This window comes from Ovis aries, chromosome 3, assembly GCF_016772045.2.
Source record: "Ovis aries strain OAR_USU_Benz2616 breed Rambouillet chromosome 3, ARS-UI_Ramb_v3.0, whole genome shotgun sequence".
NCBI lineage: Eukaryota > Metazoa > Chordata > Mammalia > Artiodactyla > Bovidae > Ovis > Ovis aries.
The window spans coordinates 13,060,929-13,088,083 of NC_056056.1; the positions used below are offsets into that span (position 1 = coordinate 13,060,929).

The 27,155-nt window shown below is 39.8% G+C and overlaps 2 protein-coding genes across 2 annotated transcripts; one reads left to right on the forward strand and one right to left on the reverse strand.

Annotated features, from left to right (window-relative positions):
• The first annotated feature begins 2,951 nt into the window (after positions 1 to 2,951).
• On the forward strand, positions 2,952 to 3,905 carry LOC101116220 (olfactory receptor 1B1-like). Its single transcript, XM_004007187.4, has one exon. It carries the CDS (start codon positions 2,952 to 2,954, stop codon positions 3,903 to 3,905), a length of 954 nt encoding a protein of 317 aa, XP_004007236.2.
• A 20,250-nt stretch (positions 3,906 to 24,155) lies between these two features.
• LOC101111698 (olfactory receptor 1L3) lies at positions 24,156 to 26,090 on the reverse strand. The gene is made up of 2 exons (XM_004005659.4): positions 26,064 to 26,090; positions 24,156 to 25,136 (listed from the first exon to the last, which is right to left on the reverse strand). The coding sequence occupies exons 1-2, from the start codon at positions 26,079 to 26,081 to the stop codon at positions 24,156 to 24,158; spliced, it is 999 nt and encodes a 332-aa protein (XP_004005708.3). The 5' UTR covers positions 26,082 to 26,090.
• Positions 26,091 to 27,155: the final 1,065 nt, after the last annotated feature.

The window sequence follows — 27,155 nt, forward strand, 5'->3', positions numbered from 1 at the left end:
CTTTGATTTCTTTCATCAGTGTTTTATAGTTTTCTATATATAGGTCTTTAGTTTCTTTAGGTAGATATATTCCTAAGTATTTTATTCTTTTCGTTGCAATGGTGAATGGAATTGTTTCCTTAATTTCTTTTCTACTTTCTCATTATTCGTGTATAGGAATGCAAGGGATTTCTGTGTGTTGATTTTATATCCTGCATATATTTTCCTTTGTTGTGCAGAAGCTTTTAATTTTAATTAGATCCCATTTGTTTATTTTTGCTTTTATTTCCAGCATTCTGGGAGGTGGATCATAGAGGATCCTGCTGTGATTTATGTCTGAGAGTGTTTTGCCTATATTCTCCTCTAGGAGTTTTATAGTTTCTGATCTTACATTTAGATCTTTAATCCATTTTGAGTTTATTTTTGTGTGCGGTGTTAGAAAGTGATCTAGTTTCATTCTTTTACAAGTGGTTGACCAGTTTTCCCAGCACCACTTGTTAAAGAGATTGTCTTTACTCCATTGTATATTCTTGCCTCCTTTGTCAAAGATAAGGTGTCCGTATGTGTGTGGATTTATCTCTGGGCTTTCTATTTTGTTCCATTGATCTATATGTCTGTCTTTGTGCCAGTACCATACTGTCTTGATGACTGTGGCTTTGTAGTAGAGTCTGAAGTCAGGCAAGTTGATTCCTCCAGTTCCATTCTTCTTTCTCAAGATTGCTTTGGCTATTCGAGGTTTTTGTATTTCCATACAAATCTTGACATTATTTGTTCTAGTTCTGTGAAAATGTGGCTGGTAGCTTGATAGGGATTGCATTGAATTTGTAAATTGCTTTGGGTAGTATCCTCATTTTCACTATATTGATTCTTCCAATCCATGAACAGGGTATATTTCTCCATCTATTAGTGTCCTCTTTGATTTCTTTCATCAGTGTTTTATAGTTTTCTATATATAGGTCTTTAGTTTCTTTAGGTAGATATATTCCTAAGTATTTTATTCTTTTCGTTGCAATGGTGAATGGAATTGTTTCCTTAATTTCTTTTTCTACTTTCTCATTATTCGTGTATAGGAATGCAAGGGATTTCTGTGTGTTGATTTTATATCCTGCAACTTTACTATATTCATTGATCAGCTCTAGTAATTTTCTGGTGGAGTCTTTAGGGTTTTCCATGTAGAGCATCATGTCATCTGCAAACAGTGAGAGTTTTACTTCTTCTTTTCCAATTTGGATTCCTTTTATTTCTTTTTCTGCTCTGATTGCTGTGGCCAAAACTTCCAGAACTATGTTGAATAGTAGCAGTGAAAGTGGACACCCTTGTCTTGTTCCTGACTTTAGGGGAAATCCTTTCAATTTTTCACCATTGAGGATAATGTTTGCTGTGGGTTTGTCATAGATAGCTTTTATTATGTTGAGGTATGTTCCTTCTATTCCTGCTTTCTGGATGTTGGATTCTGTCAAAGGCCTTCTCTGCATCTATTGAGATAATCATATGGCTTTTATTTTTCAATTTGTTAATGTGGTGAATTACATTGATTGATTTGCGGATATTGAAGAATCCTTGCATCCCTGGGATAAAGCCCACTTGGTCATGGTGTATGATCTTTTTAATGTGTTGTTGGATTTTGATTGCTAGAATTTTGTTAAGGATTTTTGCATCTATGCTCATCAGTGATATTGGCCTGTAGTTTTCTTTTTTTGTGACATCTTTTTCAGGTTTTGGTATTAGGGTGATGGTGGCCTCATAGAATGAGTTTGGAAGTTTACCTTCCTCTGCAATTTCTGGAAGAGTTTGAGTAGGATAGGTGTTAGCTCTTCTCGAAATTTTTGGTAGAATTCAGCTGTGAAGCTGTCTGGACCTGGGCTTTTGTTTGCTGGAAGATTTCTGATTACAGTTTCAATTTCCGTGCTTGTGATGTGTCTGTTTAAAAATGTTATTTAAGGCCTTAACATTTGGGGAGGGTTCACGTGCAATTCCTGCCAGTGCATGGAGAACAATTTGAGAAGGCTGTATTTCCAAAATTTGTTGGAATGAGATTATGAGTTTTTCTTGGGATAAGTGGATCTAAGGAGGGTGCATGAGCTGTGTCATCTTGAAAGGCTTCTAGTTTGGGTTAGACAATCTTAGACAATTAAGTCTGGAGGGATACAGTCTGGTGTCAGTCCTGAGGGAGGGTTCCGAGGAATGCGCAAGGGTTTGAATTAGTCTTTTCTGGGAAGAATGCAGCCGTCGTTACCTATGGGTGCTCTCCAGTGGGCTCATATGATGCTACAAGAGGAAGATTTTATAGGTAGGTGATTACTGTAAGGGAAAAGAAGTCAAGGAGTGATTGGATAGGGGAGATGATGGGGAGAGTCCCCCTGATTTTGGTTTGGTCCATCAAATGGATGAAAATGATGATGCTGTTAACAAACCAAATCAAATAAAAGGGAAAAACAAGCTAGTTCATGACAACCTGAAGCAATTTTGCTACAAAAACCAACTACTTATAAAGATCAATTTCTTCATATGTTACATATTAAATGATACTTTCTGTTCCTTACAGGTTCATACAGAAGAAATCATGAAGATGGTCAGGTGATGAAGTGTGATTAGAAGATGAGGAGCTAGAGGCAGTGAGTATAGAAATTTTTTTGCAGTTTGTCATTGGAAGGAATAATTGGTAGTTGGGCGAAAAGACAATATTGAATGAAGGGTTTTTATAGTACAAGGGACTTTATCAGGGTATGTGGATTACACAGAAGAACCCATTAGAATGGATGGAAAGGAAGAAGGAAAGGAAAAAATTCTATAACAAATTCAGGGAGTAAAGCCATAGACTTAGGAAGGGCTGTAGTGCTCAGTTGAATTTAAGTCTTTAAGGAGCTTAAAGAATACACATAAATTAACTAGAATTGTTATGTGCTGTAACCTATGACCCATGACTTGCTTTTTGATTCAAACTCTTTCAGGAGGGCTCTTTGCCACTCATCATGGGATGTGCCCCTAATGCTTCACATTCTCCAGTTTTCTTGCTTCTCATGTTCTCGGGAGCTGAAGTCCCCCCCATTGTCCTCTTTGTCCTGTTCCTGGCTATTTACCTGACCACCATGATGGGGAATGTGACTTTAGTGCTGCTCATCTCCCGGGACTCCAGGCTCCACTCACCTATGTACTATCTGCTCCGTGGTCTCTCAGTTATAGACATGGGGCAGTCCACAGTCATTCTGCCCCAGTTGCTGGCCCATCTGGTCACTCATGACCCAGCCATTCCTGCTGCCCGCTGCCTGGCCCAGTTATTCTTCTTCTATGTGTTTGGCGTTACAGACACACTTGTTATTTCTGTCATGGCTCTGGATCGATACATGGCCATCTGTGACCCTCTGCACTACCCTTCAGTGATGAATCGCCAATGCTGTGCCCGCTTACTGGCCTTGTGTTGGGTGGCGTCTGTGGTGCACAGCATGCTGCATTTGGGTCTCCTCTTGCCTCTCTCCTGGGCTGCAGATGCCGAAGGCAACGTTCACCTTCTCCACTTCTTTTGTGACCACCGACCACTTTTGCGAGCCTCTTGCTCTGACATCCATTCCAATGAGCTGGCCATATTCTTGGAGGGAGGCTTCCTCATGATGGGCCCTTGTGCCCTCATTGTATTCTCCTATGTCCGCATTGGGGACACCATCCTACGTTTGCCCTCAGCAGTTGGTCGCCGCCGTGCAGTCTCCACCTGCGGGTCCCATCTCACCATGGTTGGCTTTTTCTATGGCACCGTCATCTGGGTCTACTTCCAGCCTCCTTCCCGGAACTCTCAGGATCAGGACATGGTGGCTGCTGTGATGTACACGTCCATTACACCTCTGGCCAACCCTTTTGTGTACAGCCTTCGCAACAAGGATGTCAAGAGTGCATTCCATAGGCTGCTTAGAGGAGGGAGGGTGGCCTCCTGATTAGCCTGATGCTTTTGAACTGTGGTGTTTGAAAAGACTGTTTCGAGTCCCTTGGACTGCAAGAAGATCAAACCGGTCAATCCTAAAGTAAATCAACCCTGAATATTCATTGGAAGGACTGATACTGTCTGAGCCATCAGGGAAGCCCTTTCCCTATGTAGGAAGACACAAAAGTCTGGGCTTATTGAAATTTATAGGGACAAAGTAGGTGATTAAATAGTTAATCCCACTAAGGGATCATGAGTAAAGAAAAAAGTATGGAGACCCCTATAAGTTAATGATTACTCAAGAAAGAAGGTTTGCTTAACTACAAAACCAAGCGGGCTCTCTTAGCAACAAAACCAGGTCACAGAGCATGAGACATGCCCCCAAATAATAAAACAATGGTGGAATAAGGCTCAGGCCCAGTGACTCAGTAAGTTAAAGATTCCTAGGACATGCTTCTCTGTGCACACTAAAAGCAAAAATGTAAGGAAAGGGTGAAATTATACTGAAAGCTGAGATGATTTATCATGTTAGTATATGATACCTCCTTTTTACTCATTTCCATTGTGTCTCAAATGTCCTGGCTTCATCATGTAAGGACAAGAAAACTCCTCTGCCCACTATACAGGTGGAGCTAATGATGGAAGCTTGACATTTACTTAAGAATGAGGAAGAAAGTGGTCTTCTTTCTCTCCCCAGTTTTCAATTGATTGTAACACTGTAGCCCACTAAGTTCTTGGACTAGCACCCTCTTGCCTGCCCAGTTATAAGCCTCACAAGTGTCCTATTCTAATAGATCAGTTCATATCTATCACTTTGGCTCTCGCCAAACTCTCTCTGTGCTGAGACATAAAGAACAGGAGTTCCTCAAAACCCTCAGAGACACATTTCTGCAGTTTCAAAATTGTTCCTTTGATATGAAACTCAGCTGTCTGGGGCCAGTGTCCTGCGCTTTCTCATCCTGAGTCTCTTCAGGTGCACCATTGAGGGTGGCTATAGTGACTGAGGTCAGGCTCTATTTTTCTGATCTTATTCTTCTTGCTTTCAAGTTATGCAAGTCCCATGGGGCTTTTCACTGCCTCTTGAACACATTCCAATGTTTATTGCTTTACCTGCTTGGGTAGTTTCTATTACTTCTTTTTATTGAAGTAAAGTTCATTTATTATATTATGTTAATTTCAGGTGTACAAATAGTGATTCAATATTTTTATAGATTGCGCTTGGTTTACAGTTATTACAAAATAATGGCTATAGTTTACTGTGCTGTATAATATATCCTGGTTGCTTTTTAATTTTATACATTGTAATTTGTATCTCATAATCCTCTACCTCTATCTTGCCTATCACCCCTTGCCTTACTCCACTGGAAACCACTGGTTTGTTTTCTGTATCTGTGAATCTGTTTCTGTTTTGTTAGATTCATTTCTTTTATATGTTAGATCCCACATATAAGTGATAATGTAGTGTATTTGCCTTCCTCAACCTGGCTTATTTCACTAAGCATAATAACATATAGGCCCATCCATACTGTTGCAAATGGCAGAATTTCATACTTTTTTATGGCTGAGTAGTCTATCACACACACACATATCTATATATATCACTTCTTCTTTACTCATTCATCTTTTTAGGGGTACTTAGGTTGCTTCAATATCATGGTTATTGTAAATAGTGTTGTTGTGAAGATTGCAGTGCATGTCTCTTTTAGTGTTTTGTTTTGTTTTAATTAGAGGCTAATTACTTTACAATATTGTGGTGGTTTTTGCCATACATTCATATGAATCAGCCATAGGTATACATGTGTTCCCCATCCTGACCCTCCCTCCCACCTCCCTCCCCATCCTATCCCTCAGGGTTATCCCAGTGCACCAGCCCCGAACACCCTGTCCCATACATCGAACCTGGACTGGCAATCTATTTCACAAATGATAATATAAATGTTTCAATGCTATTCTCTCAAATCATCCAACTTTGCCTTCTCCCACCGAGTCCAAAAGTCTGTTCTTACATCTGTGTCTCTTTTGCTGTCTTGCATATAGGGTCATCGTTACCATCTTTCTAGATTCCATATATACGCATTAACATACTGTATTGGTGTTTTTCTTTCTGACTTACTTTGCTCTGTATAATGGGCTCCAGTTTCATCCACCTCATTAGAACTGATTCAAATGCATTCTTTTTAATAGCTGAGTAATATTCCATCGTGTATATGTACCACAGCTTTCTTATCCATTCTTCTGCCACTGGACATCTAGGTTGCTTCCATGTCCTGGCTATTATAAACAGTGCTGCGATGAACATCGGGGTAGATGTGTTTCTTTCAGTTCTGGTTTCCTTGGTGTGTATGCCCAGAAGTGGGATTGCTGGGTCAAATGGCAGTTCTATTTCCAGTTTTTTAAGGAATTTTCACACTGTTCTCCATAGTGGCTGTACTAGTTTGCATTCCCACCAACAGTGTAAGAGAGTTCCTTTTTCTCTGTACCCTCTCCAGCATTTATTGTTTGTAGATTTTTTGATAGCAGCCATTCTGACTGGCATGAGATGGTACCTCATTGTGGTTTTGATTTGCATTTCTCTGATAATGAGTGATGTTGAGCATCTTTTCATGTGTTTGTTAGCCATCTGTATGTCTTCTTTGGAGAAATGTCTGTTTAGTTATTTTGCCCACTTTTTGATTGTGTCGCTTATTTTTCTGGAATTGAGCTGCATAAGTTGCTTGTATATTTTTGAGATTAATTCTTTGTCATTTACTTCATTTGCTATTATTTTCTCCCATTCTGAAGGCTGTTTTTTCACCTTGCATATAGTTTCCTTCATTGTGCAAAAGCTTTTAAGTTTAATTAAGTCCCATTTGTTTATTTTTGCTTTTATTTCCATTACTCTGGGAGGTGGGTCATAGGGGATTCTGCTATGATTTACATCAGAGAGTGTCTTACCTATGTTTTCCTCTAGGAGTTTTGCAGTTTCTGGTCTTATATTTAGATCTTTAATCCATTTTGACTTTATTTTTGTGTATGGCATTAGAAAGTGTTCTAGTTTCATTCTTTTACAAGTGGTCGACCAGTTTTCCCAGCACCACTTATTAAAGAGATTGTCTTTTCTCCATTGTATATTCTTGCCTCCTTTGTCAAAGATAAGGTGTCCATAGGTACATGGATTTATCTCTGGGCTTTCTATTTTGTTCCATTTATCTATGTTTCTGTCTTGTACCAGTACCATACTATCTTGATGACTATAGTTTTGTAGTAGAGCCTGAAGTCAGGCAGGTTGATTCCTTCAGTTCCATTCTTCTTTCTCAAGATTGCCTCGGTTATTTGAGGTTTTTTTTTGTATTTCCATACAAATTGTGATATTATTTGTTCTAGTTCTGTGAGAAAAAAAATCAGAGAAGGCACTGGCAACCCACTCCAATACTCTTGCCTGGAAACTCCTATGGAGGGAGGAGCCTGGTGGGCTGCAGTCCATGGGGTCACTAAGAGTCGGACACTACTGAGCGACTTGCCTTTCCCTGTGAAAAATACCATTGGTAGCTTGATAGGGATTGCATTGAATCTAGAGATTGCTTTGAATAGTATACTCATTTTCACTATATCGATTCTTCCAATCCATGGACATGGTATATTTTTACATCTATTTGTGTCATCTTTGATTTCTTTCACCAGTGTTTTATAGTTTTCTATATATAGATCTTTTGTTTCTTTAGGTAGTTTTATTCCTAAGTACTTTATTCTTTTTGTTGCAATGGTGAATGGAATTGTTTCCTTAATTTTTCTTTCTGTTTTCTCATTGTTAGTGTATAAGAATGCAAGGGATTTCTGTGTGTTAATTTTATATCCTGCAACTTTACTACATTCATTGATCAGCTCTAGTAATTTTCTGGTGGTGTCTTTAGGGTTTTCTATGTAGAGGATCATGTCATCTGCAAACAGTGAGAGTTTTACTTCTTCTTTTCTAATCTGGATTCTTTTATTTCTTTTTCTTCTCTGATTGCTGTGGCTAAAACTTCCAAAACTGTGTTGAATAGTAGTGGTGAGAGTGGACATCCTTGTCTTGTTCCCGACTTTAGGGGAAATGCTTTCAATTATTCACCATTGAAGATAATGTTTGCTGTGGGTTTATCATATATGGTTTTCATTATGTTGAGGTATGTTCCTTCTATGCCTGCATTCTGGAGGGTTTTTATCATAAATGGATGTTGAATTTTGTCAAAGGCTTTCTCTGTATCTATAGAGATAGTCATATGTTTTTTATCTTTCAATTTGTTAATATGGTGTATTACATTGATTGATCTGTGAATATTGAAGAATCCTTGCATCCCTGGGATAAAGCCCACTTGTTCCCGATGTATGATCTTTTTAATATGTTGTTAGATTCTGTTTTCTAGAATTTTGTTAAGGATTTTTGCATCTATGTTCATCAGTGATATTGGCCTGTAGTTTTCTTTTTGTGTGTCATCTTTGGTTTTGGTATTAGGGTGATGGTGGCCTCATAGAATGAGTTTGGAAGTTTACCTTCCTCTGCAATTTTCTGGAAGAATTTGAGTAGGATAGGTATCAGCTCTTCTTTAAATTTTTGGTAGAATTCAGCTGTAAAGCCATCTGGTCCTGGGCTTTTGTTTGTCTACAAACAAACAGTTTCAATTTCTGTACTTGTGATGGATCTGTTAAGATTTTCTATTTTTCCTGGTTCAGTTTTGGAAAGTTATACTTTTCTAAGAATTTGTCCATTTCTTCCAAGTTGTCCATTTTATTGGCATATAATTGCTGATAGTAGTCTCTTATGATCCTTTGTATTTCTGTGTTGTCCCTGTTGTGATTTCTCCATTTTCATTTCTAATTTTGTTGATTTGATTCTTCTCCCTGTTTTTCTTGATGAGTCTGGCTAATGGTTTGTCTTTTATTTATCTTCTCAAAGAACCAGATTTTAGTTTATATTGATTTTTTTTGCTATAATCTGCTTTGTTTCTTTTTCATTTATTTCTGCTCTGATTTTTATGATTTCTTTCCTTCTACTAACTTTGGGGTTCTTCATTTCTTCTTTTTCTAGTTGCTTTAGGTGTAAACAGGTTATTTATTTGATTTTTCTCTTGTTTCTTGAGGTAAGCTTATATTGCTATGAACCTTCCTCTTAGTACTGCTTTTATAAATCCCATAGGTTTTGGGTTGTTGCATTTTCATTTTCATTTGTTTTTATGCATATTTTGATTTCCTTTTTGATTTCTTCCATGATCCATTGGTTATTCAGAAGTGTGTTGTTTAGCCTCCCTATGTATATATATTTTAATTTTTTTCCTGTAATTGGCATCTAATCTTACTGCATTGTGATCAGAAAAGATGCTTGAAATAATTTCAATTTTTTTGAATTTACCAAGGCTAGATTTATGGCCCAGGATGTGATCTATCCTGGAGAATGTTCCATGTGCACTTGAGAAAAAGGTGAATGCAGTCTGTATTCTTGCCATGGAATTCTCCAGGCCATTCCCTTCTCCAGGGTATCTTTTGGACCCAGGGATTGAACCCATGTCTCTTGTGTCTCCTTGGTTGGCAGGTAGGTTCTTTACCCACCAAGCCACCAGGAAAGCCCACTTAAGGATCAATATGCTTCAAATATTGAGAGGACTTATATTTCTATCTATCTACTACCTGTATCAAATGCTACTCACACATCAAAATTGCTCCCTTTCCCATGACTAGTATGGCTAACCACTGGGTCATTAAAGTCAGGAACTTGAAAATAGACTTTAAAGTTCTCCCTCTTATTACCACCCTTCTTCTCTCCCATTTAATTAATTACTGTGGGTGAGTGATAGTCACTCAGTCATGTCTGACTCTTTGTGACCCCATGGACTGCAGCCATCACTGCTGCTGCTGCTAAGTCACGTCAGTCATCTCCGACTCTGTGCGACCCCATAAATGGCAGCCCATCAGGTTTCCCCATCTCTGGGATTCTCCAGGCAAGAACACTGGAGTGGGTTTCCATTTCCTTCTCCAATGCATGAAAGTGAAATGTGAAAGGGAAGTCGCTCAGTCGTATCTGACTCTAAGCGACCCCATGGACTGCAGCCCACCAGGCTCCTCCGTCCATGGGAGTTTCCAGGCAAGAGTACTGGAGTGGGTTGCCAGTGACTTCTCCAGCAGCCATCACTAAGTCTGGTCAAAACTTCCTCTTTAGAACTTCTCAAATTAGTCTCACTTCCCAGGCTCCACTGCCACTGCCCTAGCTCAGGACTTAACACCTCTCACTTTGTGAATTATTTGTCTCTAGCATATTTTGCCTTATGCCAGTCAGTCAAAGAGGGAAAGAGATGGAACACTCCAAGTGAGAGGAGATTGAAAAAAGGATTATTTTCAAAGGTGGGGGTAGAATTTAAGGAAATTATCAGGGGATAATGTAGTACCTTTGGTTAGCAACAGCAAGGAACCATTATACACACTGCTTGGGGCTGTGTATTAACAGACTCTATCAAGATTTGAAGGTAACACTAAGAGATTGCCCTGCAGAAAAACAGAGTGGATGCTTATGTTAACTGTCCATTGATGCCATTGACTATGCACTTTTTTTTAAAACAGAAAATCCTTTATTAAATATCTTGACATTAGGGTGATTTATAAATAATTAAATTCATTAGCTTCTGAATTCTAAATAACTCAAGATATGTGCTTAATCACATCCAACACTTTGAGATCCCATGGACAGTAGCCTGCCAGTCTCCCCTGTCCATGGAATTTACCAGGCAAGAAAGCTGGAGTGGGTTGCCATTTCCTACTCCATGAGTTGGAAATGAAGAGAATTCCATTCTGATTTTTTCTTTCCTTATCCTGGCAACATAAACTTAAGGCACATTTGTTTCTTGCAGAGGACATTCCTCTCTTCCATGTTCTCATTTTCCCCAAGTTCAAGTCTGTAACAGACTATATCTGGACACACCAGAGGACTGTAGGTTTTCCAGATTCAGACACCCTACAGAGGAGCTAATATCAGTAATCTCCCCAGAGATACTGCAGTTCAGTGAAAATGGTCATTTATATTATTTAACAAAATGCATACTACCTCAATCTGAAACTCTGCAATTCTAATATTCTGGTTCAGGGGCTTCCCCCAGAATAGTGAAGAGGTATTCTGTTTATAATTTGCTGATAGAAAAAGTCTCACCAGGAGTGGTATCTCTTAAAAGAAAGCTAACAGCAAAGCCCCATAAGTAGTAGGTAGTAGAGGGTGATCATATAATCCATACTGCTGGATGGGCAGATAATATGGTAAAAATGTTAGTTCCCCAAATCATTTCTTATATTCAATACACTCATAAAATTCAAGTAGGAATCTTTATGAATAGGTCAAAATTATTCTAAAGCTCATCAAGGAGAGAAAATGTACACAAGTAAAAAATAATTTTGAAAAACAAACCAGTCAGGGTGAATTTCTCTTCCCAGTCAGAAAAACATACAATAAAACTCTGTTAATTAAAATGGCATAGTATTGGTATGCTGCTGCTGCTGATGCCAAGTTGCTTCAGTTGTCTCCAACTCGGTGCAACCCCTTAGATGGCAGCCCACCAGGCTCCTCCATCCCTGGGATTCTCCAGGCAAGAATACTGGAGTGGGTTGCCATTTCCTTCTCCAATGCATGCATGCATGATAAGTTGCTTCAGTTGTGTCTGACTCTGTGCAACCCCATGGACAGCAGCCCACCAGGCTTCTCTGTCCATGGAATTCTCCAGGCAAGAGTACTGAAGTGGGTTGCCATTTCCTTCTCCAAATATTGGTATAGGATTATGCAATATAATTAATGGAACAGAGTAGAATTTAGAAACAGACCTACATAAAAAGACATTTAGCCTTTTTGAATCTGGCAGAAAAGAAAATTGTGTGACAATATTTAATTGGAAGATGTGAATATATAATTGAAATTTATAGCTATATAATATCTATTAAAATATATAAATAATTTGTTTAGATTTCTACTTTATACCATGTATAAAAATAAATTCCAGATGGATTTGAGGTCTAAAAAGGCAAAAATCTAGAAAATAAGGAGAAAATATAGGAGAATATTTTTAGAATCTTGGGGATTGACTAAACCTTCCACAAAATGTAAATATAAAATAAATCCTAAAGCTCTAAAGGGAAAGATTGACTTGACTACATAAAAGTGAAAACATGTGTGATAAATGATGTATGGTAAATGATGCCAGGAATGATGTTAAAACAGAAGCAAAGGATTTGTAGAAATTATTATCTATATGGTAGACATACAATATAATATATCCATACAATATTATACATGTTCAATTCAGCTCAGTTGCTCAGATGTGTCCAACTCTCTGAGACCCCATGAACAATAGCATGTCAGGCCTCCCTGTCCATCACCAACTCCAGGAGTCTACCCAAATCTGTGTCTGTGATACCATCCAATGATCTCATCCTCTGTTGTCCCCTTCTCCTCCTGCCCTCAATGTTTCCCAGCATCAGGGTCTTTTCAAATGAGTCAGCTCTTTGCATCAGGTGGCCAAAGTATTGGGGCTTCAGCTTCAACATCAGTCCTTCCAATGAACACCCAGGACTGATCTCCTTTAGGATGGACTGGTTGGATCTCCTTGCATGCCAAGGGACTCTCAAGAGTCTTCTTCAACACCACAGTTCAAAAGAATAAATTCTTTGGCACTCAGCTTTTTATAGTCCAACTCTGAAATCCATGCATGACCACTGGAAAAACCTTGACTAGATGGACCTTTGTTGGCAAAGTAATGTCTCTGCTTTTTAATATGCTGTCTGGGTTAGTCATAACTTTCCTTCCAAGGAGTAAGCGTCTTTTAATTTCATGGCTGCAGTCACCATCTGCAGTGATTTTGGAGCCCTCAAAAATATAAAGTCTGACACTGTTTCAACTGTTTCCCCATCTATTTGCCATGAGGGATAGGACCGGATGCCATGATCTTAGGTTTCTGAATGTTGAGCTTTAAGCCAACTTTTTCACTTTCCTCTTTCACTTTCATCAAGAGGCTCTTTAACTCCTCTTCACTTTCTGCCATAAGCATGGTGTCATCTACATATCTGAGGTTATTGATATTTCTCCTGCAATCTTGATTCCTGCTTGTGCTTCTGCCAGCCCAGCGTTTCTCATGATGTACTCTTCATATAAGTTAAATAAGCAGGGTGACAATATACAGCCTTGATGTATTCCTTTGCCTATTTGGAACCAATCTGTTGTTCCATGTCCACTTCTAACTGTTGCTTTCTGACCTGCATACAGGTTTCTCAAGAGGCAGGTCAGGTGGTCTGGTATTCAGAATTGTCCACAGTTTCTTGTGATCCATACAGTCAAAGTCTTTGACATAGTCAATAAAGCAGAAATAGATGTTTGTCTGGAACTCTCTTACTTTTTCCATGATCCAGTGGATGTTGGCCATTTGATCTCCGGTTCCTCTGCCTTTTCTAAAACCAGCTTGAACATCTGGAAGTTCATGGCTCATGTATTGCTGAAGCCTGGCTTGGAGAATTTTGAGCATTACTTTACTAGCATGTGAGATGAGTGTAATCATGCGGTAGTTTGAGCATTCTTTGGCATTGCCTTTCTTTGGGATTGGAATGAAAATGGACCTTTTCCAGTCCTGTGGCCACTGCTGAGTTTTCCAAATTTGCTGGCATATTGAGTGCAGCACTTTCACAGCATCATCTTTCAGGATTTGTAATAGCTCAACTGGAATTCCATCACCTCCACTAGCTTTGTTCGTAGTGATGCTTGCTAAGACCTACTTGACCTCTCATTTCAGGATGTCTGGTTCTAGGTGAGTGATCACACCATCATGATTATCTGGGTTGTGAACATCTTTTTTGTATAGTTCTTCTGTGTATTCCTGCCACCTCTTCTTAATATCTTCTGCTTCTGTTAGGTCCCTACACTTTTTTTGTCCTTTATTGAGCCCATCTTTGCATGAAATGTTCCCTTGGTATCTCTAATTTTCTTGAGGAGATCTCTAGTCTTTCCCATTCTATTGTTTTCCTCTATTTCTTTGCACTGATCACTGAAGAGGGCTTTCTTATCTCTCCTTGCTATTCTTTGGAACTCTGCATTCAAATGGGTATATCTGTCATTTTCTCCTTTGCTTTTCACTTCACTTCTTTTCACAGCTATTTGTAAGGCCTCCTCAGACAGTCATTTTGCTTTTTTGCATTTCTTTTTCTTGGGGATGGTGTCGATTTCTGTTTCCTGTACAATGTCACGAACCTCCATCCATAGTTCATCAGGCACTCTGTCTATCAGATCTAGTCCCTTAAATCTATTTCTCACTTCCACTGTAGAGTCATAAGGGATTTGATGATTGTTTTAAAAGCTTCCCAGATGATGCTGATTCAGGGGAGGTAGAGAATCACTGCTTTAGATAAAAGTAGACACTCTAACAAATGTTTTTAACGAGGAGACCAAAAGAATGGGGGAATTGAATTAGATGTCTCAAGGATAATGTTATTCAAAGAATACAAGGGAAAGAGCCATGTCTAGAACAGTTTAAAACTACCTTCCTCTAAAGTGATTATTTAGTAGCTCCCTCGAATGTTGCCCTGAGGGATTGGCGTCAGGAGGCAAATCTTTGAGTTAAGGCATCCAGTTTCCTCTTTCTAGAATTAAAGCAGAATACGGCCCCTTGAGAGCAGCCCAGGAGGAAAACCAGGAGACCTCTCTCATGACAACGTGTCAGAAAAGTTTCTGAGCTACTATCACTGCAAAAGCTCCCTCAGAGGGACAGGTGCACTCTCAGCTTTCTTAACAAGACTCAGGGGAGATTTTGCTAGTGAACCTCTAGACAACTTGACTCTGATGCTAATTAACCACTCAGGGCAGCTCCTTACAGCCTAATTAAATAAAGTCTGGAGGTAAAAGTTTGGCTTCTCCTTGTGAATTGTTGATTGGGAATTAAGGCTGGAGCCTCTTAGCACAGCAAGTCACTTTCAGTGTAACCTTGGTCACAACTGATCCCAGCACAGTCGTCAGTCAGAGAAACAGACTACCCAGGCCCAACTATGTCCCTGTCTAGTTAGAAAAATATACCTTTCCTCAAGGGCAGAAGTGTCGATCTGATCAGAACATTGGCTCATCTGGTTTAGAACTCTTCCAGAAACAAACCCAGGAGGGACTCTGGAACGGCCTTGACTACATCTTCATGCAGGTTAAGACGTGGCCTTAGACATTTACCATTTCTCCCGATAGCGTTTGGGGATGCAGTTGGGATTTAGGGTTAATCAATTCTGAGTTTGAGTTGTGATTAGCACTTACCTGTTCATGACTTTGTCGCTTCACCTCTTTGAACTTCGGTTTCCTCATCTTTGAAATGAGGTGATTAATTCCTATCAGTCAGAATTGTAGGTGATTGATTTGTGCTGGTTACTTTTCATTACTATGATGATCTACTGTACATCAACTAGCACCTGTACATTTATTAAAATAAATGATTAAAAGTATATTCTAGCTCACCAGGTGGTGGGAATTATTAAGAGGACATTATGGGCAAGGGACTCAGGACAATTTGAAAAGGTCCAGCTGCCTCTTTCCATGAGGTTTCTAAGGAAAATGCTGCCCAAAGAAAAATGGCAAAGCAGAAGCAAAGTAACACGTTATTGTTATTTGTATTTTGAGCATAGAATCCTAATGCAGAGGACTCTGGACAGCTAACTGAATATTCTGTTGAGGTAGGAGATAGATGGGCTCCAGATTGGACATTTACAACCAGCCAGCCTCCTATTTGCACTTCCTTTGGCAAGAGATAGGTGGGCTCCAGTTGAGGAATTTACAACCAGCCTCTTGTTTGCCCTCCAAAATGGAGTACAACAGATACAGGGTAAGTAGCCAGTCTTTGTCTCTTGTAAACATCTCAAGGGAATAATCATGGCAGGGACAAAGAGAGGCAAAAACCGTGAGTAAAGGATAAGGGAGACTCTATACATGTGCATACAGGCTTCCTGGAATCAAAGGTCAGAGGATAATTCAAGGCCATAGTGAGTCTTGTTCCTCCCAGAAGCCTTCACTTTGAGATCCATCCTGGCTAAGGTGTGAGTGCGCACCCCAGGGGAAAGTCCTGAGACAAATTAACCAGGCGGGGGTGGGTGGTGGGGGTGGGGGAGAAAGCACGATGATTAGCGTGAGGGAAGACAAAGGTCTGGAAAAATGCCCCATTGTAAAGGATTTAAACTTCCCAAAAGTGTGATTCTCTCTCTGAGCTTGCCTATGTGCCTTTCCACATGTAATCTTCTTTTCAATAAAGGTTTTACTTTACTCTTTACCATCTGCCTCCTTGCCTGAATTTGTTCTTAATGAGGAAGCCAAGGACTGAGGACCCTACTCCTAAGTGCTGGCGCCTGTGATCCAGCAGTTAGGACTCTCGGTCTGGGAAACTAAGATCTTGCTTCCAGCTACCACTCACTGCTCTTTTCTGCAAGCTGTCATTTACTGCTGCACCACTGTTTCTTTTTTTTTTTTAATTTAAATTTATTTATTTTAATTGGAGGCTTATTACAACACTAACGCATATATAGAGAATTTAGAAAGACGGTAATGATAACTCTGTATGTGAGAGAATAAAAGAGACACAGATGTATAGAACAGTCTTTTGGACTCTGTGGGAGAGGGAGAGGGTGGGATGATTTGGGAGAATGGTGCTGAAACATGTATAATATCATATAAGAAATTGCCAGTCCAGGTTTGATACAGGATGCACCACTGTTTCTAAACTAGATTTGTTTACATAGCTTAAAATAAAGCAAGTTCTTATCTTCTTGTGATCAAATCTGAGTGTTCCATCTCATTTGGCATTATGAAAAGAACAGACAAGTGACAGTAATGACAAAAATAACATTTATTGAATGCTTATTAATAGCCAGCTACTGGTCTAAGCACTTTACTACAGTCCACTTAATCCTGTGATTTGTTTGTGATCCCACACATGAGAAGGACTGGGTAAGAGAAAAAATGTAGAGTTTATCACCTTTAGAAAGTTCACATAAAGAAATAAATGTGTGAGAATTGTAAAAAATAATTTTGAAATATCATATTCAAAGAAAGAAGTACTTTAGTATGTATTAAATATAGCTATGGTCCTTAAACTTTCGGGCTTGACAAAAATAGAGATAATTAAATTAGTGGAACAGAATGAAGAGTCCAGAAATAGACAGTTCAGTTCAGTTCAGCCTCTCAGTCATGTCCAACTCTTTGTGAACCCCATGGACTGCAGCACGCCAGGCTTTCCTGTCCATCACCAAATCCCAGGGCCTACTCAAACTCATGTTCATTGAGTTGGTGATGCCATCCAACCATCTCATCCTCTGTTGTCCCCTTCTTCCCCAGCCTTCAATCTTTCCCAGCATCAGGGTCTTTTCCAATGAGTCAGTTCTTCTCATCAGGTGGCCAAAGTGTTGGAGCTTCAGCTTCAGCATCAGTCCTTCCAATGAATATTCAGAATTGATTTCCTTTAGAATGGATTGGTTTGATCTTCTTGCTGTTCAAGTGACTCTCAAGAGTCTTCTCCAACACCACAGTTCAATAGCATAAATTCTTTGGCACTCAGCTTTCTTTATAGTCCAACTCTCACATCCTTACCTAACTACTGGAAAAACCATAGCTTTGACTAGATGGACCTTTGTTGGCAAAGTAATGTCTCTGCTTTTTAATATGCTATCTAGGTTGTTCATAACTTTTCTTCCAAGAAGCAAGCGTCTTTTAATTTCATGGCTGCAGTCACCATTTACAGTGATTTTGGGGCACCCCAAATAAAATCTCTTGCTGTTTTCATTGTTTCCCCATCTATTTGCCATGAAATGATGGGACCAGATGCCATGATCTTCATTTTCTGAATGTTGAGTTTTAAGCCAACATTTTCACTCTCCTCTTTCACTTTCATCAAGAGGCCCTTTAGTTCTTCTTTGCTTTCTGCCATAAGGGTAGTGTCATTTCCATGTCTGACGTTATTGGTATTTCTCCTGGCAATCTTGATTCCAGCTTGTGCTTCATCCAGCCCAGCGTTTCTCATGATGTACTCTGTGTATAAGTTAAATAAGCAGGGTGACAATATAGAGCCTTGATGCACTCCTTTTCCGATTTGGAACCAGTCTGTTGTTCCATGTCCAGTTCCAACTGTTGCTTCCTGAACTGCATACAGATTTCTCAGAAGGCAGGTAAGGTGGTCTGGTATTCCCATCTCTTTCAGAATTTTCCACAATTTCTTGTGATCCACACAGTCAAAGGCTTTGGTATAGTCAATAAAGCAAAAGTAGATGTTTTTCAGAAACTCTCTTTTTTGATGATCCAATCAGTTCAGTTTAGTTCAGTCGCTCAGTCATGTTCAACTCTTTGTGACCCCATGAATCGCAGCACACCAGGCCTCCCTGTCCATCACCAACTCTAGGAGTTCACTCAGACTCACACCCATTGAGTCCGTGATGCCATCCAGCCATCTCATCCTCTGTCGTCCCCTTCTCCTCCTGCCCACAATCCCTCCCAGCATCAGAGTCTTTTCCAATGAGTCAACTCTTCCCATGAGGTGGCCAAAGTACTGGAGTTTCAGCTTTAGCATCATTCCTTCCAAAGAAATCCCAGGGTTGATCTCCTTCAGAATGGACTGGTTGGATCTCCTTGCAGTCCAAGGGACTCTCAAGAGTCTTCTCCAACACCACAGTTCAAATGCATCAATTCTTTGGTGCTCAGCCTTCTTCACAGTCCAACTGTCACATCCATACATGACCACTGGAAAAACCATAGCCTTGATTAGACAGACCTTAGTCGGCAAAGTAATGTCTCTGCTTTTGAATAGGCTGTCTAGGTGGATGTTGGCAATTTGATCTCTGGTTCCTCTGCCTTTTCTAAAACCAGCTTGAACATCTGGAAGTTCACGGTTCACTAACTGTTGAAGCGTGGCTTTGAGAATTTTGAGCATTACTTTACTAGAATGTGAGATGAGCGCAATTGTGCAGTAGTTTGAGTATTCTTTGGCATTGCCTTTCTTTGGGATTGGAATGAAAATTGACCTTTTCCAGTCCTGTGGCCACTGCTGAGTTTTCCAAATTTGCTGGCATATTGAGTGCTTCACTTTCATAGCATCATCTTTCAGGATTTGAAATACTCAACTTGAATTCCATCACCTCCACTAGCTTTGTTCATAGTGAAGCTTCCTAAGGCCCGCTTGACTTACATTCCAGGATATCTGGCTCTAGGTAAGTGATCACACCATTGTGATTATCTGGGTCATGCAGATCTTTTTGGATAGTTTTTCTGTGTATTCTTGTCACCTCTTCTTAATATCTTCTGCTTCTGTTAGGTCCATATCATTTCTGTCCTTTATCGAGCCCATCTTTGCATGAGATGTTCCCTTGGTATCTCTAATTTTCTTGAAGAGATCTCTAGTCTTTCCCATTCTATTGTTTTTCTCTATCTCTTTGCATTGATCACTGAAGAGGGCTTTCTTATGTCTCCTTGCTATTCTTTGGAACTCTGCATTCAAATGGGTATATCTTTCCTTTTCTCATTTGCCTTTTGCTTCTATTCACAGCTATTTGTAAGGCCTCCTCAGACAACCATTTTGCCTTTTTGCATTTTTTTTTTCTTGGGGATGGTCGTGATCACTGCCTCCTGTACAATGTCACGAACCTCCATCCATAGTTCATCAGGCACTCTATCAGGTCTAATCCCTTGAATCTATTTGTCACTTCTACTGTATAATCATAAGGATTTGATTTAGGTCATACCTGAATGGTCTAGTAGTTCCCTACTTTCTTCATTTTAAGTCTGAATTTGGCAATAAGGAGTTCATGATCTGAGCCACAGTCAGCATCCAGTCTTGTTTTTGCTGATTCTATAGACCTTCTTCATCTTTTGCTGCAAAGAATATAATCGGTCTGATTTTGGTATTGACCATCTGGTGATGTCCACGTGTAGAGTCTTCTCTTTTGTTGGTGGAAGAGCGTGTTTGCTATGACCAGTGGATTATCTTGGCAAAACTCTATTAGCCTCTGCCCTGCTTCATTCTGTACTCCAAGGCCAAATTTGCCTGTTACTCCAGGTGTTTCTTGACTTCCTACTTTTGCATTCCAATCCCCTATAATGAAAAGAACATCTTTTTGGGGTGTTAGTTCTAGAAGGCCTTGTAGGTCTTCATAGAACTGTTCTACTTCAGCTTCTTCAGCATTATTGGTTGGGGCATAGACTTAGATTACTGTGATATTGAATGCTTTGCCTTGGAAATGAACCAAGAGCATTCTGTCGTTTTGGAGATTGCATCCAAGTACTGCAATTCAGACTCTTTTATTGACTATGATGGCTATTCCCATTTCTTCTAAGGGATTCTTTTCTTCTTTAATTGGAGGCTAATTACTTTACAATATTGTAGTGGTTTTTGCCATACATTGACATGAATCAGCCATGGGTGTATATGTGTTCCCCATCCTGAACCCCCCTCCCACCTCTCTCACCATCCCATCCCTCAGGATCATCCTAGTACACCAGCCCTGGGCACCCTGTCTCATACATCGAACCTGGACTGGCGATCTATTTCACATATGATAATACACATGTTTCAATGCTATTGCCCACAGTAGTAGATGTAATGGTCATCTGAGTGAAATTCACCCATTCCAGCCCATTTTAGTTCACTGATCTTATTAGGTATGTGATATTGGTGACTTTTTAGTTTAGTGAGAAAGGGTGCTTTAAAATAATCCTGGAATTAGAATGATAGATTTATAAGGGTCATATAAAATTGCACTCTTCAGTTCAGTCACTCGGTCATGTCTGACTCTTTGCGACTCCATGGACTGTAGCATGCCAGGCTTCCCTGTCTATCACCAGCTCCTGGAACTTGCTCAAACTCATGTCCATTGAGTTGGTGATGACATCCAACCATCCCATCCTCTGTCATACCCTTCTCCTACTGCCTTCAATCTTTCCCAGCATCAGGGTCTTTTCCAATGAGTTAGTTCTTTGCATCAGGTAGCCAAATTATTGGAGCTTCAGATTTAGCATCAATCCTTTCAATGACTGATGTCCTTTAAGATTGACTGGTTTGATCTCTTGTGGGGACACTGCTCCTTTTTCCTGGCTCCTGGTGCACACAAGGTTTTGTTCATGCCTTCCAAAAGTCTCTACTCCAGCTTGATTAAAAATATAAGTCCAAATCAAGAATATTTACAAAATACTAGAACAAGTTTTATTATTATTTACATAGCCTACCTTCTCACTCAGAATATAAAAGAAAGGATGAATAAACTAGTCTATGTTGAAAATAAAAAAATGTTGATTTTTAAAATTGAAACTACAGGACAAATAATTTATTTGAAGAAAAATACTTGTAAATACATAAGCAAACACACTTTTAACATTCTCAATTTACAGAGGTCCTACAAGTTGACAAGAAAATTACAACAATCTCCCCAAAGGGCAAAATACTTAGGCAATTTAAGGAAGTGTGCTGTGTTCAGCCACTAAGTTGTGTCCGACTCTTTTTGACCCCATGGGCTGTAGCCCACCAACCTCCTCTGTCCATGGAATTTTCCAGGCAAGAATACTAGAGTGTGTTGCCATTTCCTCCTCCAGGGGTTCTTTCCAACCCAGGGTTCAAACCTGTGTCTCCTGCATTGGCAGACAGACACTTGAGCCACCTGGGATGTCCAGTTTAAAGAGATGGTGCAAAAGCTCAATAATGACAGGAAATTTGCTCTTCTGCTTCAGTAGGGAGAAATGCACTAAGATGCCACTGTCCATCATCAGACTGAGATTTTAAATCTTTATAAATTAGTAGCATACAGTATTGGTGGAGATATGGAGAAATGTAGTCTTCATGTTTTTCTGGAGACTGTGAATTGCTAAGAATCTAATCTGGCAGAATTAATTAAAAATTTTTATGTATCTACAAGTGAATCTCAACTATACAATTTGATTTCATCTTCCAGAGACTCTTCTGGTTTGAGGACTAGAAGCCTCTCTTTGTCCTTTTTCACTTTGTATGCCTCATTGCTTTAGTGGGGAACCTATTAATCATTCTGATCATTTGCTCTGACTTTTGCACCCCAGTCTCTTACTAGTTAAGTTTAGGTCTTATTCCCAGGCAAGCTAGAGGTTATGGAAATTTCCTAGTTTTATATTCCACTGGATTTATCCATGAATCAGAGGCTTTCAGGTTTTGAAAACTAATGTAATAGCCAGAATGGAAGACATGTGGAATACTTGTGTTGTGGATTAAACATTTGAGATAATGAGTACCACATGGTCCTCCTTCTGTGTGTATTTGTGTCCTAATGTCTTTTTATAGACACCATATAGTAGTAGAGTCCATCCTAATGACATCCTTTTAACTTCAGTTCAGTTCAGTCACTCAGTTGTGTCTGACTCTTTGTGACCCCATGGGATTCAGCATGCCAGGCTTCCCTGTCCATCACCAACTCCTGTAGCTGGCTGAAACTCATGTCCATTGAGTTAGTGATGCCATCCAACTACCTCATCCTCTGTCATCCCCTTCTCCTCCTGCCTTCAATCTTTCCCAGCATCAGGGTCTTTTCCAATGAGTCAGTTCTTTGCATGTTAACTTAATTGCCTCTTTAAAGAACTTATCCCCAAATAAGTCACATTCTGAGATCCTGGGGATTATTATAATTTCAATTTATGAATTTCATAAATTTTACCTGTGTAAGGGATGATTGAAGCAAAATCAAAGGGATTTAAACACTCTTTATTTTATCATTTAAAACTTTAAGGTCATCCATCAATTCCTTGTGTAACATACCATGAGAAATTAACTTGTTTGACTTAAACAATTCCATTTGTTAAAGTACGAACACCAGGAGAGAAAGTCACCCAAACTGTCCGTACCTATAACAACATAATGCATAGTAATTCATCTGACTGCTTTCTTTTCCTTTTTTTTATTGAAGTATAGTTGACTTATAATATTATATTAGTGTCAGGTGAACAATAGTGATTTGATATTTTAATAGATTATACACTATAGTCTATAACACTTTGGCCACCAGATGTGAAGAACTGACTCATTGGAAAAGACACTGATGCTGGGAAAGATTGAAGGCAGGAGGAGAAGGGGCTAGCATAAGATGAGATGGTTGGATGGCATTACCATCTGCCAATGGGCATAAGTTTGAGCTAGCTCCGGGAGTTGGTGATGGAGAGGGAAGCCTGGCGTGCTGCAGTCCATGGGTGGCAAACAGTTGGACATGACTGAGTGACTGAACTGGTAGAATGTACACCATACAAAATTATTATGTTATTGACTGTATTCCCATTTTGTACATTACATCCCTTGCCTGTGACTTTATTTTATAACTGACATTTATTAATAAGATATTTTATATCTTATTCCCTTTCACCTATTTTTCCCATTCCTACTTGCCCCAAACCGCCCTTCCCCTCTGGCAACCAGTGGTTTGTTCTCTGCATCTATGGTCTGTTTCTGTTTTATTTATTCATTAGCTTTGATTTTTGGATTCGACATATAAATGAAGGCCCTAGTGTTTGTCTTCCTCTCTCTGATTCTGCTTTTCTATATGATTCATTCCCCACCTAAATTGAAAGGCTCTTTCATATCAGGCATTCTAAACCAAATGCTTGTAACTATTAGTTTACATCCATTTATCTTTTTTTTTAATTGAAATTCATCCATTGATTTTTGATTCTGCCTCCAGGGGCTACAGGAAGCATTTCTGATTACACAGAATAAATAAATCTTCCTTCATTCTGAAAAAATAAGCAGGTAAAAAAGACATGGAAATATAGGCATTTTCAGAAGGAAAAACACACAGGTAAGGAGATTCCAAGGCTCGTCTGATAGGGAAGTCACTGCCCCCCGACCAAATACACACACACAGACACACCTGCAAAAAATGCCTGAAAGTTTAAATAGAACAGAGTGGTTATGTATGCATAAATATCTTTGCACTTGAATAGATTTCTCCATAGATGTGTACAAAAATTCAAATGGCTAAACTTGGCTGAAGTTATAAATAGATGGAAAAATGGACAGTTCCAAGTAAATATAGAAGGAACAAAGGGGATGTGATTTTTCTAGAATGGAGAGGTATCCTGGAGTGAGTCTACAGTTCTAGCATAGGTAACAGGACATGGGTAGAACTATCCAACCACGGCATGATAGAGACCACAGGGTGGAAAACTGTGCACCCAATTGATGAAAGAGTATTTTTCCATAAAAGACTTCCCTCAGATGCTGATGTGTGTGTGCATGAGTGTGCACATGGGCACCACACCCACACAGACACCTTTCAATCAGGTTCCATGGATTTTGTTGGAATTTGTAGTAGACAGCCTATTCATTTGAAACTTAATCCTGCTTAGCAATTTCTCTAAGCCCTGTTTCATGTCTTTGTTTCTTAAACTGTAGATAAATGGGTTCAGCATTGGTGTCAGTACAGTGTAGTTGACTGTTACTATTCGATCTTTGACAGCGTAGCTGGACAATGGCTGGAAATAGACACAGCAAATACTCCCATAGAAGAGAGTCACCACAGTGAGGTGGGAACTGCAGGTGGAGAAGGCTTTGCGTTTTCCAGCAGCTGAGGGAATTTTGAAGACCGCAATGAGGATTCTCAGGTAAGAGATGATGATGCAGACAAATGGGGCCATCACAGAAACCAACCCTTCTGACATGGCAACAACTTCATTGACAGACGTAGAAGAGCAGGCCAGCTTCAGAACAGGGTTGACATCACAGAAAAAGTGATGGATAACATTTGATGCACAAAAAGTGAGCCGATTCACCAGGAGGACATGCAGGAGGGAGTGAAGGTAGCAGAAAGCTGTGGAGTAGGCCAGTAGCAACATACAGCGTCCATGGTTCATAACAGTGACATAGTGCAAGGGATTGCAGATAGCTACATAGCGGTCAATGGCCATGGCTGCCAGGAGGTAACTGTCCATATTTCCGGAGACTAGGAAGAAATACATCTGCACCAGACATGCAGCATAAGAAATGGTCTTTTTCTCTGATAAAAAGTTCACTAACATCTTGGGGACTATAACTGTTGTGTAGCAAATATCAGCAAAGGACAAGATGCTCAGGAAGAAATACATCGGGTTTTGGAGCTGAGGATCAGAGCGGATAGCCAAGATGATGAGCAGATTTCCCATCAAAGTGACCATGTACATGATGAGAAAAAGGGCAAAGAGTGGTTTCTGGTCCTCAGGGCGAGAAGAGAGTCCCAAGAGGATGAATTCAGGGAGTCTTGTTAGGTTGGACATTCCCATGGACTTGAATGCACCTGCAGATAAACAATAAGGTCAATGGATGGTTCTCGTCATCTGGGACATGCATCTTTCCATCTTGTTCTTACACTGAGAAGTTTTTAATAAATAGAGTTTTTAATGTAATGTGTGTTTTTTTTTCCCTGAATATGGAGAAACCAGGGTCAAAGTATGTTTTCACTGTTTTTTAAAAAAAATCTTTGTGATGGAGAGCTATAGAGAACAGATTCGGGGCAGCATTGGTGAGAGAGAGACAGAGAGAAAAAGGGGTTTGAGAGTTGGTTTCCTTTCCCTCTTCCCTACTCTGTGGCTCATAATCACAGGAACCACAGATGCAGCCTGTGAATCAGGTTCAGGTCAGCTTCTGATTAAGGATTATCAGTGACTAACCCACATCTTGATAATCATCAGATAGTCATCTCATCTAGTTTGCAGTTGAATATTTTGAATCAAGATGCTTCTTTCCACATCATAGATAATGGAGCGAGGAAGTCATCTAAAGCACACTGAATTGAATGTAAACAATTGTAGTGAAAAGAGAGATGGGAAAGGAGAAGTGAGAAAGAGGGAGTGAACTTGCATGAGAAAATGAACGCCCCAATCTCCCTGTTCCTTGACTTATAGTTCATGTCCTGAGGCCAGAGAAATGTGACTCACAGACAGATGGGTAAAGGAAGATTCAACTTTGGAGTATAGACATAAAAACTCAATATTTGCATGAACATATTTAGTCTCTAGTGATGACTAATTACTTATTTAGTATCCAGTGATGACTAATTATCTCTCTGAGATCAGAGATTCACAACTTCTTGCCAGGCATTCTCAAAGTTGATTTCTTACCTGGGAAAAACTTTGAAGTCTTGCCTCATCTGTTTATTCCACCCTTCCCTTACTTATGCTCCATGGAATGACTTGTCAAAAAGAAGACAAAACTGTGCCAAGAGACAGCATAGAAAAAGGTACCTGATTGACTGCAGACCATTTCCTAATGTTTCTTCCATCTGATGCTCCCTTCCCTGGATTCTTATCATCCTTCATAACCTGCAGATACTTACAGCTCTTGCTTCCCTCCTGGGAGCATCCTCTAATACTGTGTCACCAAGTCCCTGGTGTTCGGTGGAGGAGAGAGTAAGGAAACAAACATCCATTAACTTTGTGCGGGATCATCTCCATGGACCCAGAAGAATTACATGTTCTGCCTCCCAGGATGGCCCCAAGTCCCTTTCTTCAAACCTGTGTGTCTAGTGTAACCTCTGTTAATCTTGACATAGGTATCTAAGAGGGACAATAATTTTCCATCCCTGGCTCTTCAACCCCTCTGAGGGCTTACCTGGGCGGTGTCCCATGTAGCACTGAGGATGGAGTACCAGGCAGGGACATCTGGGTTCAAGATCCCCCTTGAGCCTATAAAGTCTCCATTTGGCCTCCCTGAATGCTTCCATTTTAACAAAGGACAACTACTGTCTCTCCATCTCTCCCAAATTTAGATACAGCTGTTAGTTCAGTAGCCGTGGGCTTTATGTCACTATCCTCTAACAAAAGGGAGGATCATAGCTTTTGAACCTAACCTTAGATCACCCTTCCGTGGTGACCCCAAGTCTGCTCAGATATTTGATTACCATTCCTAGCTGCCACCACTATGGAAAACCACCAGTTTCAGATCTTTGACTCTTCTTAATTCATGAAAACACACAGAATCCCTACATCAGGGTTTTAACATGCCTCACCAAATACATGTTGCTCGTGTCCTGTCACTTAGTGATTCCTGATCACATCTTACAATTCAACCACCCCACTGTCTTGCATTTCTCCCTTCACCTGCATCTCCAGGCTCAAATGCAGCCTCCTATAGGGAGCATTCCTTGGTGACCTGATTAGAATGATATATCTGTCTTCTCTGCTCCCTCAGCACATGAATTTTCATTAAACACAAATCATGTTTATTGTTACATAATCTTTCACTTAAAGGAAGGCAACTAACATTTATGTACTCAGGAATTTATAAGTCTATCTGACGCAAACCAC

Excerpts from the sequence above, each read along its gene's own strand:
- LOC101116220 (XM_004007187.4), top strand. The coding sequence starts at position 2,952 with ATGGGATGTGCCCCTAATGCTTCACATTCTCCAGTTTTCTTGCTTCTC.